This window comes from Carcharodon carcharias, chromosome 12, assembly GCF_017639515.1.
Source record: "Carcharodon carcharias isolate sCarCar2 chromosome 12, sCarCar2.pri, whole genome shotgun sequence".
NCBI classification, from domain to species: domain Eukaryota; kingdom Metazoa; phylum Chordata; class Chondrichthyes; order Lamniformes; family Lamnidae; genus Carcharodon; species Carcharodon carcharias.
The window spans coordinates 141771857-141787555 of NC_054478.1; the positions used below are offsets into that span (position 1 = coordinate 141771857).

The 15699-nt window shown below is 38.8% G+C and overlaps 1 protein-coding gene across 35 annotated transcripts in view; it reads left to right on the forward strand.

Annotated features, from left to right (window-relative positions):
* Positions 1-15699, forward strand: part of LOC121285233 (poly(rC)-binding protein 3) — a 171305-nt gene that overhangs the window by 143803 nt on the left and 11803 nt on the right. For 29 of the 35 annotated variants that reach the window (XM_041201560.1, XM_041201543.1, XM_041201556.1 and 26 more), the window contains 2 exons: positions 3146-3198; positions 12826-12995. In XM_041201560.1, coding sequence (XP_041057494.1) covers positions 3146-3198; positions 12826-12995 — 223 coding nt within the window. Of the gene's footprint in view, positions 1-3145; positions 3199-10881; positions 10952-12825; positions 12996-15699 lie in introns of those variants that run through there. The other 6 variants (XR_005944614.1, XR_005944615.1, XM_041201577.1 and 3 more) reach the window with 2 other exon arrangements.

Sequence of the window (15699 nt, forward strand, 5' to 3'; positions counted from 1 at the left end):
GTGCCCTATTCAGCTCCTTTTCTTGGCACCTCTCTGTTTTTCTCTACTTCTCTTTCTCTCTCTCTTATAGTTTGTAAACAAATTGGAATGGATATATATATTCAGTGCTTTAGGGATTAACCTAAGCTTACTTAACTAGTGAATTTGTAAGATAAAGTTGACTTAATTTCTATCATTCTTCTATTGGTAACTTGCTTTTGGTTATAAAAAGAAGTGAATGTATAGTTTGGATGTGGATCAGTTTCTCATATTTTAAGTTTAATCATTAATCCAACGGCATCTTTACTACTTTTAGCCTCAGTAGAGTGAAAAAGTATTAAATGAATGTTAAAAACAGTTTCATGTATATAAAATTGCACTAAATAGCAGAAGATGTAATGGCTGTTTCCATGTTTGATGAAGTAATTTGAAATAACAGAAAGTTTACCTTTTTAGCAAACTGTTTAATTTCTGAATTTACAAACAAAAATTGGTTGGTCACTTCATAGCTATATAAATGTCCTGAAGCTAGTTTTCAATCTACAGCAAAGCAGCTACACACATTTCTCATGATTTTCACAAATTCTACATGTCTGATGTATGTATTCAGTCTTGCAGGTGCAAAAGAGTAGCCAAATAAAAACTGATAACTTGTCCTGCATATTTAGCTGGGTGTTCCCAAAACATGAGGTTTTCAGTATTGCAATTGTGAAAGGACAATGCCTGATTTGATTGTACTTTGACAGCCAGGATCTCCGCTCAGCATGGTATTTTCCCATAATGAGATGTCTCAGTTAATGTACAATTCTAATGGAGGTTTAAAATAATTACAACTGATAAACGCACACTATGGAAGTGTAATAAAAACTGTCATCCAAGAAGCTGCAGTTTGTGTTTTAGTCCCACTTTGCACAAGGTTATATGCATTGTTTCTTTGTTTCATGTCTAAAGAATCTAATAATTAGATCCTGATCTATCGATGAAATTTTAGAGCATGGGAGGAGTCCATTTGGCCCATTTCACATGTGCCCATTGTCTGAAAGAGCTATCCACTTAGTCCCATTGCCCTGTCCTTCATACCCTTGTAATTGCTTCTATGTCAAATATTTATCCACATCCCCTTTAAAGGCTATTATGGTTTCTGGTAATCACATAATGGATTACTCTGAATGCAGTAACTGTTCTAGCCTGATCTAAAAGCTTCAGCTAAGACCCATTGAAACCACAATAGATTAATGATTTGCACAGAATAAGCTAATGATTAGATGACGCGATATAGTCAGAAGCTAGATACATATTCACTGTTACACTTAATAGCCCTTGGGATAATTAGTCCTTCTCATTATTGTCATTCACATTAAATCCTGTCTGTCACTGACTAACCGCTTTATCTATGGTGTACTTGTATCTACATAGTTCAAAATTGAACAGTTAACTTTAACTTTTTTTAATTAACCCAGATGCACTGGGAAAGAATACAACTCAACAATGAAGCTTTCTCCCATCAGGCTTTGTGCTGAGCACAAAAGGTATTTTCCACAAGCAGGCCTCCATCTCAAGCCAAAACTTATTTGAAAATACCACATGGGTAAACATATACTTTAACTCAATAACCAATTACCTAAAGATACCCCAGAAGCAAGTTAATTCAAATTGAACAGCAAGACAGTATTCTAAGAGCAAAACAACAGTTTTTTTAAGTTCTTGGAGTCCTATTTTAAGACATCCCAAAAATAAGTTTGGGTGGATAGAAACACTATGGAGTTCAGTGTATGACTTATAATTATGTAGCTCAAACCAGTGAACTAAATATCAAGATCTTTGTATCAAAAGAAATCAAAAGTGTTTGTTTTGATACAACTTTTCATATATTACCCTGGTGAGACTGTCAGTGAACTATAATATATGTAAATCTGAACAATTACTTTGAGATTAATGTACTCTAGACTGTTATTTTCTATTTTCTTTCGCTGGAGACTCGAACCAAAAGGATTTTGGAAAAATTAACAAAAACAATGACCAGAACTTGAATGTTAAAAAAGCTAGCAATTGGCCTCTCTCCAATTTAACATGTAAAAGAGATTTTTTAATTTGAAGGATTTCTTTTCTGTCACAAGAGCTACCAAACTTATTATTAGTCACTAATGCTTTTAATAATAACAAGATTTGTGGACCTCTCTCTAGTGCTGTGCATTTAAATTGCTGGCTTTGAAATTTTACTGAACCCTACTTCTGTTTTCAGCAATTCTTGGCAAGGCCATTACATGAAACATTTCAAGTAGCCAAGTGCCCAATCTTTGAAAGGACCAATTCTGCACCTCAACTAAAGATATGCATTGAAAGTGATCTTGAAATTTTCCAAGAGCCATTTTGTCTCTGCACTTACTCACTCCCCATAATACCCCTTTGAAAATGGAAGTACATCATCAATTGGCCGTCTAAAACCAAAAAAGAACATATACAGAAGTTTTTAAAAATGGAGAGAGCAGACCCATTTAAAATCTAAACAGATTAAGATCAGAATTAATCTGAAAATCCTTTGCAATTCTGCATCTCTGATCTGAAAAGATTGTTTGTTGGTTTCTGCAGGACACAAATGGTGTGCATTTTTTCAGCATTAGAACTAAAGGAAGTACTTTGTAGATATAGTATAATATTTTTAGAGGTCAAATTTCAGATGTTAGATATCTGAAGCAATTTTAGTTGACACTCCTATTTGCTGTTTATTTTGCAATCTATTGTTTTATGCAAGATCCAAAAAGTGCAATCATGAACTGAAATCAATATGTAACTTGTACTTGCCTATATTTTTGTTGACACATTTCTTCAAGAGGTAGTTTAAAACCGCTTCATATAGGCATAGTGAAACTCAAATCAACCAAATGTGCTGTTTCTTTGCCAGTATGTAAATCCAGTAAATGTCTCTTCTCTACTCCAAAGCCAATTTAAAGGTACTTTTGTGAAAATCATGAAATGTGAGTCTGGTTTGTATATAGCAAGAGAAACTGGTCAAAGATCAATTCAACAGAATGTGTGAGAGATCAGGTGCAAACTTGGCTGTGTGGAACTGAGCCTCTAATTCAAATATGCAAGGCAAGAGGATTGCATTGTTGCTATTCCACAACTGTAGTCTGTTGCTTATCATTTGTTACTCATATTTTCTTAGGTTTGGATGCCAATCCCCCGGCCAGTACTCATGAACTCACCATTCCCAATGATGTAAGTGACTTCCTTTGGGTAAAGGCACTATTTTGAAACTCCTGATTATAAAGATATTGTCTTGATGCTGATGTCAACTACTATGACTCCTCCATGATTGTTTTAGTTTTCCCTTTCTTTCCATGCAAAATACATTATTCCCAAACCTACTCTGTAGTTAACCACGGATGGTGGGTCCTTCCCTTAGAATTTTTCTTGATGGTAGGAATATGCTTATTCTGAGTATTCTGAAATATCCCCTTACATGTCTGCCAGTGCTTCTTTATTGATCAATGCCCTAGCCTAGTATCCCATTACACTTCAGTTAGCTCAGCTTTCATGCCCACATAGCTGCCCTTATTTAAGTTTAAAATATTCGACTCTTCTTAAGAAGAGTCATACGGACTCAAATCGTTAACTGTTTCTCTCTTCACAGATGCTGTTAGACCTGCTGAGTTTTTCCAACATTTTCTGTTTTTGTTTCAGATTTCCAGCATCTGCAGTATTTTGCTTTTATCTAAGTAAAGTGAGTGTTGGTCCTCTAGAGAGTGACAATGGGGAGTTAATAGTAGATAATAGGGAAATGGTGGATTGAATGAACAAATATTTAGCTTCTGTCATCACGATAAAAGATAGAAAAAACATTCCAGTAGTAGCTGTAAATCAGGAGGTGGAAGGGAGAGTGGAACTTGGTGAAATTATAATTACTGGGGAAGCGTAATAAGCAAACTGATGGAGCTGTGGGCTGACAAAGTCTCCGGGTCCTGATGGACTTCATCCTAGGGTCTTAAAAGAGGTGGCTGAAGAGGTAGTAGATGCACTGGTGTTAATTTTCCAAAATTCCCTAGATTCTGGAAAGGTTCCATCAGACTGAAAAGTAGCAAATGTAACCCCTTTATTCAAGAAGGGAGGGAGGCAGAAAACAGGAAACTATGGGCCATTTAGCTTGACATCTGTTGTGGGGAAGGTGTTAGAATTGATTATTAGGAGGTTATAGCTGGGCATTTAGAAAAACTCAAGGTATCGGGAAGAGTTGGCATGGTTTTGTGAAAGGCAAATCATGTTTAATCAATTTATTGAAGTTCTTTGAAGCAATAAAATGCACTGTGGATCAAGGGGAGCCTGTAGACATACTGTATTTGGATTTCCAGAAGGCATTTGATAAGGTGCCACCTCAAAGGTTATTGTGGAAAATTAAAGCTCATTGTGCAGGGGGTAGCATATTAGCATGGATAGGAGATTGGTTGGCTGGCTGGCAGAAAACCGAGTATGCATAAATAGGTCTTCGACTGGTTGGTAGGATGTGACAATTGGAGTCCCACAGGGGTCTGTGCTGGGCCCTTAATCTTTTACAATGTACATCAATGCCTTCATTAAGGGGAGCAAAAGCATGGTAGCTAAATATGCAGATGACACAAAGATAGGTGGAAAAGTAGGCTGCGAAGAGGACTGTTTTAAAATTAGGGGTTGCCTTTTTAGCACAGAGATGAGAAATCTTTTGAGGGTTGTGTAGTTTTGGAACTCTGCCTCAGAAGGTGGTGGAGGCAGGGTCATTGAATATTTTTAGGGCAGAGTAGATAGATTCTTGTTAGGCAAGGAAATCAAAGATTGTCGGGATAGATGGGAATGTGGAATTCGAAACACAAATAGATCAGCTATGATCTTATTGAATGGTGGAGCAGGCTTAAGGGGCTGAACAGCCTACTTCTCCTATTTCTTATGTTCATATGATCTTCCTAAATTGGAATTTAAATTTTTAAACATTTATGCATGGATTGCAGTGGTTCAAGAAGGCAGCTCACCACCACCTTCTCAAGGGCAACTAGGGATGGAAGACTTGGTGTGTTCTCAAAAGAATGCAGTGCATATAATTTTGTTGTTGCAGTAAATAACCTAATTCAATTCTTTTTGAAGTAACTAAAAAATTTCCATGCTGCATGCCAGAGGATAATATTTATATAAAGCAGGTTTCAAAAGTAAGAAGATATGTATCCATCATGAGCCTTAATATGAGTGCATTAAACTATCATTGAAAAGCATAATGCAATGATATTTGTTCGTCCCAACTTTTATCAGCTTATACAAGCTGTCTTCTGGAAATATGAAATGAGTTATAAAAACAATATTGTAGCATTGTATGCAAACATCAGATTTGCGAGGTACCAAGAATAATGCAAAATTGCAGTTGTTTCTTCAGCCACTTAGAATTTTCTAACAGAATCTGTTGTATGAAATTACAACAACAAGGTTTAAGTCAAATGAATCTCAGCTATATAACTTCCTACAGCTGAGTGTCTCCAAATTGGGTATCAGTCAGAATTATGTTTCTACTGTTCTAAGAAGTGTGAAAACGCAATCAACGGATGCACATTTCTAGTACAAACTAGCTATCGGATCATCGTTATGCTCAACAGCTATTTATATGACACTAAAAAATTCTGAGGGGAGGACACAACATCCGTGGTTAACTAAAGTTAAAGCTAGTATCAAACCTAAGAGTATATAATTGTGATTGGTGACAGGTCAGATGATTGGACAGAATATTAAAAACAGCAAAAATGACGAAAAGATTGATGAGGGGAATATTAGAGTATGAGAGAACATTAGTTAGAAGTAAGAGTTCCTATAGATGTTTTAAAAGAGGAAAGAGTTAGCAAAGTGAGCGTTGATCCTATAGAAAGTGAATCTGGGGAATTAATAATAGAAATAAGGAGTTGGCAGATTAATTGAACAGATATTTTGCATCGGTCTTTACCATAGAGGATACAATTAACATCCCAGAAATGGCTGTAAATGAGGAAATGGAAGGGAGGGAGGAACTTCAAATTACAATCACCAGGGAAGCAGTACTGAACAAATTGTTGGAACTGCAGGTGGACAAGTCCCTGGGTCCTGATGGATTACATCCTAGGGCCTTAAAAGAAGTGGCTAGTAAGATAGTTGGTTGTAATTTTTTCAAAATTCCCTATACCAGGCAAGATCGCATTAGATTGGAAAATAGTGAATGTAACTGCTTTATTCAAAAGGAGTGGGGGGGGGAAGGGGGGTAGACAGAAAGCAAGAAACTACAGGCCAGTTAGCTTAACATCTGTTCATAGGGAAAATGTTAGACGTTATTATTAAAGATGTTATAGCTTGGCACTTAAATAAGTTCAAGGTAATTAGACAGAGCCAACATGGTTTTGTGAGTGGGAAATCATATTTAATCAACTTATTGGAGTTCTTTGAAGAATATGCTGTGGATAAAGGGGAACCAGTGGATGTACTGTACTTGAGTTTCCAGTAGGCATTTGATGAAGTGCCACATCAAAGGTTATTGCGGAATATATGGTATGGGGGGTGACGTACTGGCATGGATAGAAGATTGGCTAGCTAACAGGATCAAAGAAGGCATAAATGGATCATTTTCTGGTTGGCATGATGTAACAAGTAGTGTGCCACAGAGATCAATTCTGGGGCCTCAACTTTTTACAATTTATATAAATGACTTGGATGAAGGGACCATAGGTATGGTTGTACATTTGCTGATGACACAAAGATAGGTAGTTGTGAAGAGGGCATAAGGAAGCTACAAACGGACATCGGTTAAGTGAGTGGGCAAAGATTTGACAAATGGAGCATAATGAGGAAAAATGAAATTGTCCATTTTGACAGGTAGAGTAAAAGAGAAGCATATTATCTAAATGGTGAGAGATTGCAGACCTTTGAGATGCAGAGGGGCCTGGGTGTCCAAATGCATGAATCGTAAAAGGTTCATATGCAGGGAACAGCAAGTGAATATAAAAGTAAGGAGGTTATTCTTCAGCTATATAGGGCATTGGTGAGACCACATCTGGAGTATAGTGTACAGTATTGGTCTCCTTATTTAAGGAAGGATGTAAATGCATTTCAAACAGTTCAGAGAAGGTTTACTAGACTTAATGCCTGGAATGGAAGGGTTGTCTTATGATGAAAGGTTGAACTATCTAGGCTTGTATCCGCTAGAGTTTAGGAGAGTAAGGTGACTTGATTGAAACATATAAGGTCCTGAGGGTCTTGACAGGGTGGATGTGGAAAGGGTGTTTTCTCTTGTGGGAGAATCTAGAACTAGGGGTCACTGTTTAAAAATAACGGGTCACTTTATTGATGAGAATTTTTTTCCCGAGGGTCATGAGTCTCTCGTCCTCAAAAGGCAGTGCAAGCAGAGCCTTTGAATATTTTTAAGGCAGCGGTAGATAGATTCTTGATAAGCAAGGGGATGAAAGGTTATTGGGGGTAGGCTAGAATGTGGAGTGGAGTTTAAAATTAGATCAGCCACGATCTTATTAAATGGCGGAGCAGGCTCAAGGGGCCGAGTGGCCTACTCCTAATTCGTATATTTGTATGTACCTTTAACATGCTAAAAAGATCCCATGGCACTCCAGAGGAATGTTAGCAAGCAAAATTTGAAGTCGAGCCGTATAAGGAGACATGAGGGCAGGAAATCTAAAGCTTCGTCAAAGAGGTCAGTTTTAAGGAGCACACCTTAAAGGAAGAGAGGGAAGTAAAGAGATTTAGGAAGGGAATTCCAAGGCTTAGGGCCTAGGTAGCTATAGGCAATAAAAATCAGGATGTGCGAGAGGGGAGAATTGGAGTGCAGAGGTCTCCAAAGTGAATGCAACAGAGCATTGAAAGGGAGTTTCATTCCAACAATTCCTGTGCCCCAACAAATCTTTAGATTGAAAAAGTAGTTGAATTGTTACAAAATGATTGCATATCAAGAATTTTTCAATCTGCTGCAATAGTAACATCTGTTAATGTACGTGTTCTGTTTACTTAAAGCAAGTTGATGTGAAGTTTTAAAATCATAGTAAATTATACTATGGAATCAAATTGTTTAATATAATTTAAATATCTTGGACCATTCTTTCCCCACTCCAATAAAGTTAAAAATAAAATCTTCACTTTTGTGTCGTTGAGTGTTGTGACTTTAAAGGATAGACACAAACAGGTTTTCTGGTGAGGCACATTTATTTTTTACACAACACCCAAAATGTAAATGCAGCAAAAACACTCAATCACTCAAGCACACGTATACACAAGAAAATATGTTATGATGATGGGTACACTTAGATTATTAACAATAATAAGAGACGAATCATGTGTCCTTAATGAGTCCCTGAAGTTGTTGCAGGCCTAATGGGTTTCTTCTCTTGGTTATTTGAAGAGAGGTTGAAAGCCTCTGGGTTTTCATACAAAGTTGTGGCCAAGCTTCTGTTGAAAAGAGATACTCTTGCAGATGAAACAAATTATCCCCCCTCTCACTGCCTGAGTTGACTGGTTGTTAGGCAGGGTTCTGTACTACTTGCATTCCCTTTTGTGCTGTTCGTCCCAGACTGACCTGCCCCTGGCTTGCCTTTGGAATAATATGTGTTACCTCAAGTTGGTTTTGATCATGTGACCACATCAATACTTCTATTATCCACACAGATGATACGATGTTAGGTTTCTTCATACCCCTCTCTGCTCAGTTTCGAGTTGACAGACAGAGTCTGGGAAGCCACTCGAACGTATTTGAGTTTCTGTAGGAGCTGTAATTTGCACAAGTGATCTCACATTTTGAATATCTTTTCAAGGGAAGGTCCTACCTACGGGCATTTACATTTATGACTTTCCATAGAAATGAATTAGTCCTTGTCAAAGCAGAAATCAGGAAAAGTCACCTGACCCCAGACTCCACTTTGGGTCAAGATAAATTGTCCATGTGTCTTTTTTTTTTTATGTAAAAATGTCTGTCATCTCCATAGGTTCACACATATCACATGAGCATCACAGTGACAAAAGGCTGTATGTTGCACGATTCCCCACTGAGTGCTTGTGCAATGAAGGTTAAATAAATTAAGGAAGCCGTTGTACATGATTCATTTTCATGTATGAAAGTGTCTAGAATTTAAGATATTGTGACAAACTGCACTGGAGAGACAGACTATTCACTTCTTTGGCCACATTGCTAATTACAAGGGCTTTGTCTTGTGAGACAGTAGTTTAAGTCTTGGTGGCTAATTCTGTGCTAAACATTGCCTGGTGTGGCTTAGGAACCCCAAGCAGTCTGTCAAGAGGCCACAGCTGTCAGTGACTGCCTCCCAGCTGTCAGTGTCAATGTCTGCCATCTTCATATTGCACTTGTAGGTGTCCTTGCAGCGGAGGTGTTGTGATCTCTGCGATCATCTTTGAATCATGCATATCCCCTCTCCAGTAGAAAGCAAGAAGTTCATGCAGGAATGCTGGTTTCCTGTGCTTGATGAATTCAGGTGGTATAACATCAGCACCTGGAGCTTTTCTAGTGGCAAGTGAATCAATAGCTTCTCCAATGTGGATTCAATATCTAGCTCTTCCTTGATAGGCAGGCTCTCCGATGTCTAGAACTTCCTCAGTGACCATGTTCTTCCAAGGGTACAATTCAAGGTAGTGTTCTGCCCATTACACCAACAGTTTATTGCATTGATAATGACCTCCCTGTCCTTGTTTTCAAGGGAATTGTTTTCTTTGATGATGGACATGTTGCCTTTTAATCCCATCATACATGCCCTTAGCATTCCCTGCGTCAGAGGACATCTGAATATTCTGGCCAAGTTGTAACCAGTAGTCATTGACACAGCGCTTAGCAGTCAGTTGGATTTTACTTTGAGCGGCTTAGTGCACTCAGGGTCTTCTCACCCAGATCTCTCTCGTAGTCAATGAATGTGGATTGCTTAGCATCAATGATGGGTTCCATCACAGCAATGTTAGTATTGAACCAGTCAGCGTTTTTCTGCTCTTGCTTCCCGTATGTTGAGAGTGCAGTATTGTAAATGGTGTCTCAAAGTATGTTCCATTTTGCTTCTGCACCTGTGTGGGAATGCTGGCGAGTGCCTGTAAATTGAGTCATAAGAACATGAGAAACAGGAACAGGAGTAGACCATTCGGCCCCTCAAGCCTGCTCTGCCATTCAATAAGATCATGCTGATCATCTTGTGTTTCGATTTCCACATTCCCGTCTAACTCTTATAACCTTTAGTCGAGTCGAGAACTGTTAATTCTTATCTGGAGGCAGGATGGCTGACATTGATACAAGGACAGTTTCCCTGCTTTGAATGAGAAAGCTTCAAGGGCTGCTCTCTAACCCTGGTGCACACCAGAGTGATCTTTCTCTAAAGCTGTTGAGAGAGTCACATCTGGCGATGATCAGATCTAGCTGGTGCCAATGCCCTGATGTTGGATGTTTCCAGAACATCTTGTGACATGTGGTTTGTTCTGAAAGAAAGTGTTCGTTACACAAAGTTCCTGATAGCACCAAAGCTCAATTACCCTCCGTTCTTATTTCCCAACCCATGATGTCAAAGGCAGGAGTGCTGTGCCTCATAGTGCACACCCACTCTTGCATTGAAATCCCACAGTAGATAAAGATGTTCTGACTTAGGGACTCTGCTGATAGTGTCAAATTCCTCATAGAACTAGACTTTCCCCTCTAGTGGAGCATAGCATTGGAGCAGAGATATTCATGAGGTTAACTGGCCTCGTTTGAGTTGAGAGGTGGATAGAGAGAGCACCTTCTGATCTATTTGTTTGAGGGAGGGGGTAGTTTGTATCATCGAGAGCATCAAGTTCCTTAACAGTGAAGCAGACACCTTGCTCATGTGTTTCCTCTGAACTCTTGCCCTGCCACAAGAATGTGTAATGTTTTCCTTTGTGATCCACTCTCGACAGCTTCCCTAAAAGAGATGAGGCTTATGTCGATGTTCAACCTATCAAGTTCCATGTGGATCACAACTGACTTGTGCGTATTATCGACCAGCTGCATGTCACCTATCAATCCTGTGCACATGGCCCTGGCCTTCAGCTTGCCAATCAAGGAGTTGGCATCTTCTTTCTTTTTATCTGTTTTGTTTGTATGCCTGGTGTGATGATTCGGTCCACTTGTTGAGGAGCAACTCTAAGCTCCAAGCACCCATTGAAGCAGATGGACCACGATTGGTCAGCACCTCACTAGTCAGGGGCTGTCTGTTTCTGTTCTTGCATCTTCAACAGCCTGCATTCAATGTTGCACACTCTACCAGTTGGTTGGTTGCTTGACTTAATTTTTTTTGCCCCAAATTTCTTTTCAACTAATAGGATGTAATAGCAGACAAGGCAGCAAAATCAGTGAGATCAGGCAAATGTCTGGAGCGCAGATTAAAATGCTAATGCGGTAGAATGCAGTGGCTGACCAGTGAGACATGCTGGTTCCTCCCAATGTTGGAGACACCCAAGATTGTTCCTTTACCCCATAGTACACTTAAATATAACCGGGACACACTTGTCTACTGATTGTGTTGAGAGTACTGTAATGTTTTTGCTTTAAAACCTAACTTATAAAGTGTGGCAAGATTTAATAGTGTACATCTGTAACAGAATATATGTACAATTTGTGTATAGAATATCCGTACGACGATGAATAAAATTACATATATTGTAGAACTTTCAGCACAAAAACAAGCAATTTGGCCGAAATAGTCTATGCCCGTGTTTATCTGATTCCGTCAGCATACCCTCTATTCCATTTTCCCTAATTTACTTATTTAGCTTACTCTTAAGTACATGTATGCAAATCACATGTTGGGGGGAGGGGCCAAGTTCCACACCCGCACCACATACTGAATAAAGAAGGTTCTCTTGAATTATATTTATGACATGGTAATAGTTTTAGCTGCACTCCTGTGAGTAGTCATACAGCATGTAAAAGTAACTTATTCCCAATGAATATAATATTTTTAAGGTACAGATTAAAGCTCGAGTTAAATACCTCAGGATTGCCCTTAAGTGCAGACGCCACAGGATATCTGTACAGCAAAATAAATTAAGAATCCTGCAAAAATTGAAAAATAAGTTTTATCGAGCATTAATATTTTTCATGTGCCAGTGTATTATGTACGCAAGTACGTGGCACTATACGAAGAGCATTTACAGAAATAAAAGCACTCCGTAGAGTTTGCTTATTTTGTAGGCACTTCTATGTTTCAAAGCACCTTGTCACATTGAATAGGTGAAATAACTGTCCGTCTGCTGCTGTGAAATTTCATCAAGCAGCACAGTACTAGGGGAATCGGTAGTTTCTTTACTGCTTCCAACAAGTTTAGCTGTGGTCAAAAAGCCATTGGATAACTTAACACCTTAATTTCCTCATTAACAAGTGCCTTAAATCATTCAATATTATGAACATGGGGTATCATAGTAATCACCCATCTTCTCAGCTCAAATAATTTGATGTTTCCATTGCCTGCTTTTCCGTTTGCTCAGTTTTAAAGGTGAACAAGCAAACTAATTGCAATTTAGGAATAACTACAACACGTTTGGAGGTTAATTTTTGGGAAAATTTGCCACTGAGCATAGTGAACCAGGACTTAGTTGAAGCATTTAAAGAGGAAATGGACTTTTTTATCAAGCATGCGTGGAATAGTAAGATATGGGGTTGGCTGCCAAGGAGGAGGCAAATGGCCAGTGGTGATCTTTATCATGAATATAAGCAACAAAGAGAGTTTTTAAATGGGCTGAAATGCCTTTACTTCTGTCTGTTTCTGTTCTTGCATCTTCAGCCTGCATTCAATGTTGCACACTCTACCAGTTCGTTGGTTGGTTGCTCGACTTAATTTTTTCCCCCAAATTTCTTTTCAGCTAATAGGATGTATAATCGGCAGACAAGGCAGCAAAATCAATGAGATCAGACAAATGTCTGGGGCGCAGATTAAAATAGCTAATGCAGCAGAAGGCTCAACGGAACGCCAGATTACTATTACTGGATCCCCTGCCAACATAAGCCTTGCACAGTACCTCATTAATGCAAGGTAAGAGAACTCGGACTAGCATTATTTGGGGGCGTGGGGAAGGTCATCAATCCAGTTTATTTAAAGAGCCTCATTAACATCAGCGAAAAAGCTATACAATTATAAAGCCAAATATTACTCTCAATTAATGATTAAAACCCCTGTAATTGAGACCTTGCTATTTAGTTATATATACCCAGCTCATGTTTGTAGATACACAGAATTTTTAGGACACTTCCCCAAAGGGCAGATTTTTTCTGACTTTCTAATATACCTCATAACTTCTCTCTGTCCCTGTTGTGCCTCAGTAAAATTACTTGTATTTTTCCCACTCCTACGATGTGAGGAAGATTGGAATGCATATCACGTAGGCAAGAGGGTGTTGGAAACTACAGGGAAGGAAGAGAGGTGATGAGTTAGTAATGAATTCATTAGATTCAAGTATTGCCTGATGTTGCTGCACCCCCTTGATGGTGCTATAACAGCAGTTGTCACAACCCTGCGATTCCTTTCATTAAGGAAAGTTAGAACAAGGAAATGGTGTCTACTCATTAATTTGCATAGGTAAAATTGAAGGCATTATCTATAATGACATAAATACTGAATTCTGTCTAAACTGATCATTTGCACAAAAGGGATGTTGTAAGGGTGAGTGATTTTGTACCTATGCTTGCACATATCATTTTATACAACAAAATAGTTGTTTGCATATTTTTAGCATCGTGGTAGTGCAAAGTTTTCAGGAACGCTCACAACCTTCGAGTTAAAACTAAGTGCCATTATCATACAGAAGTTTCAGCCTGCAGATATTGTAGATCCCTTACAGTATGGTAGTGCAGCTTATTAATATAACTTTCAGTGAGTTGATGCAAAGAAAGTTGGGGAGATCTTGGCATATTGGTAATGTCATTGGACTAGTGGTCCAGAGGCCCAGGCTAATGCTCTGGGGACATGAGTTCAAATCTCACCATGGCAGCTGGTTGAATTTAATTTCAATTAATAAAATCCGAAATTGACCATGACATTATAGGGATTTTTTTAGTTCTTTGAAGGAGTAACATGCAGTGGATAGAGGGGAGCCTGTAGACGTACTGTACTTGGATTTCCAGAAAGCATTTGATAAGGTGCCACATCAAAGGTTATTGCGGAAAATAAAAGTTCATAGTGGAGTGGATAACATAGTCGCCAGGGTAGAAAATTGCTGATTGGCAGAAAACAGAGTATGCATAAATGGGTCTTTGCCTGATTGGCAGGATGTGACGAGTGGAGCCCTGTATGGGGCCCATGTTGGGGCCTCAACGTTTTACAATTTACATCAATGACATAAATGAGGGGAGTGAAGACATGGTAGCTAAATTTGCAGATGACACAAAAATAGGTTGGAAAGTATGTTGTGAAGAAGACGTAAGGAGTTTGCAGACAGACATAAGTTGAGTGAGTGGGCAAAAATCTGGCAGATGGAGTATAATGTGGGAAAATGTGAAGTTCATTTTGGCAGAAAGAATAAAGCAGAGAATTACTTAAACGGAGAATGACTAGAATTCTGAGGTGCAGAAGGGAACTAAGTGTTCTTGTGCAAGAGTCACAAAAAGTTAGTATGCAGGAACAGCAAGTAATCAAGAAGGCTAATGGAATGCTATCCTTTATTAGGAGAGGAATTGAACATAAAAGTAAGGACGATGTTTCAGTTATACAGGGCATTGGTGAGACCTGTATGCAATTTTGGTCCCCTTATTTAAGGAAGGATGTCAGTGCATTGGAGGCAGTTCAGAGGAGATTTATTAGATTGACACCTGGAATGAGTGGGTTGCCTTATGTGAAAAGGTTGGACAGGCTGGGCTTGTTTCCACTGGAGTTTAGAAGAGTGAGGGGTGACTTGATTGAAATATATAAGATTCTGAATGGTCTTGACAAGGTGGACATGGAAAGGATGTTTCCTCTTGTGGGTGAGTCCAGAACTAAGGGACACTGTTTTAAAATTAGGGGTCGCCCCTATAGGACAGAGATGAAGAGATTTTTTTTCCGAGGGTTGTGCGACTTTGGAACACTCTGCCTCAGAAAAGCTTGTAAAGGTGATCTCCCACAGCTCTGTTCCAATCGAACATTTGGTTCAGTATTAGGTTAGAAAATGAACCTACAAACTCTGCACAGTGTAACAGCTGAGGCCATGCACCAATCAGTCAGAGGCATTCAACAAGGGCAGCCATGTCAATGTGGCAGAACTTACCATGAAATGCAAAGCAATAGGGCAATTTTTGTCTACTCCGTCCCCATGCGCAGTTTGAGTTTTCCTGGAAGCAGATCTTGTTCCTTTCTGCTGTCCACTTTTGATGATCCACGTTGGTAGAATTGAATTATTCTATTTACTGTAACCTATTCATGGGTTAAATGTAGTTTTCTACAATACTAGCATCACTATAAATTTTGGAATATCAAATGCCTGCTGTGGCTTTTACAGGCTAAAATAACTTAGGGCAAAATAGCACAATTTCCATCATCAAAAATTATTTTTGGTGAAACCAGTGAATGTGGCAGGATGGATAGAAACTTAGTTTAAAGAGAATAGCAGTTAATCAATTTTTTGGACTAGCAAGCTATTTTCAGTGGTACTCTTAGGGTGAATATTGGGACCATTGCTCTAGATTTGGATATGGGGTGTAATGTCAACTTTTGATATGACACTGTTAGGACTCACTGGGGACAGTGCGCTGCAATATCAAGCCCC